Consider the following 5,281-nt stretch of genomic DNA (forward strand, 5'->3'; position numbering starts at 1 on the left):
AAATTTTGGAACAACAAGATTGCGATTATTTGTAGACAAACAACGTGTAAGTGAAGCCTTTTTTCTCTGTCGGTCCGGCATCTGAACACGTCAAGGCCTCGGTAAATATGTATTATTATTATATAAAATAAATGTGCATTATTTACAAGTAGGCCTATTAGAATTTGTCTGTCTTATCGAAATTCATTTGCTTTCATTTCTACACTGGTTTTGTTTTTGTTGACTGACGCGTGAATTATGCGAATGGTAACTTCAACGAGCGATTCCAAGGTGTAATGAAGGGAACTTCGAGCTGTGGAGTCCGGAATCCTACATCATTTGCTTTCGCTTCTATCGTATTCGTTTGATCACCGATCTGTACTTAAAACCTAGTCAAATGTTAACGCCTTAAAGTAATTCCAGCACCTGAGAAATGTTTTATTCTCGGAGGGTGAATTATTTCTACGATATGACGCGAATCAATTAATAGTTATCACGTTATTTCGGTAACACCCCTACGAGTGATAATAGTTGAAGTGACCTCATGACCTCTCTATCAAAACACTCTTCACGATTCTACCAGCTCGCCAACAGTTTGATAGCGACAGTCGCTGGATTCGGTGGAAAGTGAGTATATTGTGTACTTCTAACTCGTAAGTGATCGCTATATTTCTGTTTTTTGAATAGTTCTTTTTTACGAATCAAGGGAAATGGCTGTCAGCGCACCGCCAACTCAAATTCCACCATCAAGCGTTTTGTACAAACTTGAGAAAACGGCTTACAGTACTCCAGCCCCTGTTAGCAACGATCCTGCGAATAATGAATGTAAACTCATCGAGTATCGAGGGGCTAAAGTTGCGAGTTTTAACATCAATGGTTTAATGATGATATGTTTACCCCAGGCCTTTGAGGTGTTTCTTAAGCACCTTGTTGGTGGACTACATACAGTTTATACAAAACTGAAACGCCTTGAAATTACGCCTGTTGTATGCAATGTGGAACAAGTGAGAATTTTGCGCGGACTAGGGGCAATACAGCCGGGTGTCAACAGATGTAAGCTTTTGACGAGAGAACAGTTTGACATCTTATACCAAGATTGTACGACGGCAAGGTAAGACAAAAATGAGAAAATTATATTTTAATATTGATGAAAAATCCTATTCGTCATTCATCATAATGTTCAATACGCATGTAATTTATTATTTAATTCACATGTATCAAAATATATTTATTTCAATCATCCAATTCGGACCAATAAATGAATTTGCACTGACAGTGACAACTCAAATAAAGTTATCATCATTTTCTTTTTAATATTTAATAAATATTTACAATTATTAAACATTTATTCAAAGTACTTAATTAATGTCCTGTCTCTTATACACATCTAGATGTGTATAAGAGACAGTATATATATAGGCCTATATAATTAATTGATATTGAAGATCTGTCTAAGGCCTATATAGGTCTAATTTTATGCACTTTAGATGAAACTAGTCGGTGTTTACAATTAATAATTCTGGAACGATTCCGATTTCATATTACTGTTTTATCCTCCATGACTGGTATATATTTAGTATGAACAAGACATAATAATTATGGATTCATACTTGTATTATTTATTGAAATCCTTTTGTACACACTTTATACAAATAATATATATTCATCATTTAGTTATTAAATACATCATCTTTTTATTAATATAACTATTCATATATTTGCTTTTGCTATTTAAAGTTATTCTACTTGACTGGTATATATTTATTATGACCAGGAAATATGGATTCATCTTTTTATTATTTATTTTAAATCCTTTTGTGCATACTTTTATACAAATAGTATTCACCATTTACTTATTAAATTCATCATCTTTTTTATTGATATAATTATTCATATTATTATCATTATTGCTGTTTATTTTCTTGACTGGTATTTATGTATTATGAACAAGGAATATGGATTCATACTTATTTTATTCATATAAATCCTTTTGTACATACATATAAAATTGATTCATCATTTAACTATTAAATGGATCATTGATATGCTAAGTTTTATTGATATAAGTGTATATTATTACTATTGCTATTTATAATTATTTCTCTTGAATATACTTCCTATGTGAATTGTCAGATGTTGCAATGGTACAGTATTGTACAAATATATGTACTGGATTGTATGAAAATCAATCAATACATACATTCGTTCTTACAATTTAATGCCTAATTAGAAAATAAAATAAATGTATTGGTTGTAACAACACAGACAACCATTTTAGTAGCATTAAGCGAATTGGTATGGTAACAAATACTATTGAAAAGAGATAAATTGAATCCAAATTTACAAATGCTATTGTCAAGAGAAGTTTACATTGATAAATACATTTAAAATCATTTATTTATTCATTTGTTCATTTATCCATTTGTATATTCAATTATTGATTGATTGATTGATTTATTCATTTAATCTTTAAGCTGGTCATTTATTTCATATATTTAATTTTATTTATTCATTCATCCATTATTTTCTTTATTTATTCATTCATTCAATTTTTTTATTCATTTGTTTATTCAGTATTGATACATTCATTCATTTCAGTCTTTCTTTCATTCATTCATTTCATTCATTTCATTTATTTCATTCATTTCATTCATTTCATTCATTTCATTCATTTCATTCATTTCATTCATTTCATTCATTTCATTCATTTCATTCATTTCATTCATTTCATTCATTTCATTCATAATCCTGCTACATTTTATTAACAAACATTTCTGGTGAAGCTATAGGCACTTAACAATAGATAAATAGCTTTTAAAAATTAATTATGTGGGAAGTATAAATATGAAAATTAAAATAGAATAAATATCTTTAATGATAATTTTCTTCCACCTCTAAATTATAAAGGTACTTAAGTAGTTTGATACTGTATGTCAACTTTTGAAACAATATGCAAGCAAGGGAATGGTATTCAACAAATGACAATAAGTGTAAATAATTCTTTAATATAAATTTGCAGTGTATTATTCTCTGTAGTATGATTCATGATTTAGATACTTTCTCTGTATTGAGCTAAAACATTTAACATTTAAATTCAATATTTATATTGCATTTTATATATTTATATTAACTTGTTAGTTTTTACAATTGAAAAGGATGACAAAAAAACTGTTCTTTCCTAAAACATTTCTATATTTTTTTAGAAATCCTTAACTTGGCTGGTAGTCAAGTTAGAATTTTTATAGTAAAATGTTTGTAAATCATTGTTTTTATTTCATTGGAAGTTTGTTTGATTCTTTTTTAAATAATTAATTGGATGCTTTAATTGAAATTTTTTTTTTCCAGATTTTTTCTTAGATCATAAACTATCATTGGCATTAATATCATTTATATCAAGTGTTTTTAATCAACGACAGCATTTTTATTTCATCATTAATAACAAAAAAAATGCTATGTACTGTATTCACTTCGCTGATATGGTACTTTGATAAGTTGGTATAATTCCAAACCGCAGTCATGCCCACTTGTATCTAATCCTTTCATACAATCACAATAATTCTACCTAAACTGAGACACAAACAAAAATTAAACTAAATCATTTACTATAAGAATACTTAAGATAAGTTAAGATTGTCATTATTGTCAGTTGCACAATAAGTACATGTAATTCGCACTTATCTTTAGCTCATATTTTGTTAATTCCGCTTTGGTTGAGTAAATTTTGTGTGAATATAATATTATTACATAAGAAAAGTAGGCCTAATATCTCTATAAAATCTACCTTGAGAATAAAAGACTTCCTCATACTTTTGGGTCATAAAAGAGTATTAACTATATCCGGATATTTATTTATTGATTCTATTTTTATCATTAAGTTAGATATAAAATTGTGTGTTTATGTAATTTAATCCCATTAATATGAAATTCATATGTGCTACTGAAGTTATAAATAAATAAAATGAGTGAAAAATGTTAACAAATGTAAAGATATTACAACAAATATATAAATAAAATAAATAAGACAATAAGACAGAATAAAGATTCATTGATTCTATTTTTACCATTGAATTACATACTGTAGATGTCCATGTAATTTATTCCTATGTGTTACTTAAGTTATAATAAATGAATAAAAATGTAAAAAATATAATAATAATAAGAATAATGAAAATTTATATAGTGCCGGTATCCGTTTAAGGGGAAACGCTCATGGCGTCTCTCCACAAGAAGTCAAAATATGACAGAAAAAAAGAAATTAATTAAACCACAAAACATTTATATTACAGATACAAAGATTTTAAAACAAATATAGAAATTAAGTAAATAAGACAATAAAACAAAATAAAGAAAATATCTATTTGAACTACACACAATAAATGAAACTGCGTACTAATGTTGCATAAAATCTTATATAATAATGTATTATACATATTAGTATTAAAGTCACGCTCCGGAGGAAAAAATTTTTTTGATATGTTGTAGAACTGAAATTTTTTTCCTCCGGAGCCTGACTTTAAAATATGACTTTGTCTTAGATGTTATTCAGTCTCATAAAGAGGTTGCATCTATATACAACTGATATGTTTTGTTAATCAGTCTACAGTATTCCTAAAAAAATTAAATCAGTTTTGAACTCTCAATGAAACACAGACTTATAGACTTGTAAAGTTTTACTTCAAAAATCTACAATTTTTTTTATTGAAAGAATGTAGAAACAGAGTTAATATTATGTTTTCCAAAAAAAATATATCATTATTATTTCTGGCAATTCAAATAAATTTGATTTATTTACATTTTTTTTTTATTCATTTCTAATTCAATTTCATAGAAATCATTGTGGATATAAAGAAATGTTCATTATAGATATTTTTTCATTCATTTATAAGATGGTTCAAATAATGAATATGTAATTTGATATTTAAATGTATGCATACATCAACTAACGGTAACTTGATACAAGGTATATCAGGAGTAACAGTACATCATTCAAATGGACTCTACATAACCAAGGATTTTAATCAACAATGTAAACTTAATTTCTATCTGAAATCCAGAGTTGAACGTCCCGATGAAGAAATGATACAATCAATTATTAATTTTGTTTATTTCTCCCGGATGAATTTTAAAGTACGACGTTGAGTAAGTGATTCGGTATCTCATCAGTTATATTGTTACAATCTGTGAATTCGGATAAATAAATGATTTATATGTTGCGTGTCTGTGATGCAACGCTTACACAGACTAGCTGCTTTTAAGTTCATCACTGATTAGGCTGCGTTTTACACTCAACAAGGATAATGAA

The 5,281-nt window shown here is 27.4% G+C and overlaps 1 protein-coding gene across 2 annotated transcripts in view; it reads left to right on the forward strand.

The window, feature by feature from the left end:
* The first annotated feature begins 533 nt into the window (after window positions 1–533).
* Window positions 534–5,281, forward strand: part of LOC117108120 (dachshund homolog 1-like) — a 68,488-nt gene continuing 63,740 nt past the window's right edge. The window contains exon 1 of one of the 2 annotated variants that reach the window (XM_033250065.1): window positions 534–1,090. In XM_033250065.1, coding sequence (XP_033105956.1) covers window positions 690–1,090 — 401 coding nt within the window. In that variant the 5' untranslated portion in view covers window positions 534–689. The remainder of the gene's footprint in view (window positions 1,091–5,281) is intronic. The other variant, XM_033250064.1, reaches the window with a different exon arrangement.

This window comes from Anneissia japonica, unplaced genomic scaffold (assembly GCF_011630105.1).
Source record: "Anneissia japonica isolate Jap-2015-1 unplaced genomic scaffold, ASM1163010v1 scaffold288284_len1145801_cov181, whole genome shotgun sequence".
Taxonomy (NCBI): Eukaryota; Metazoa; Echinodermata; class Crinoidea; order Comatulida; family Comatulidae; genus Anneissia; species Anneissia japonica.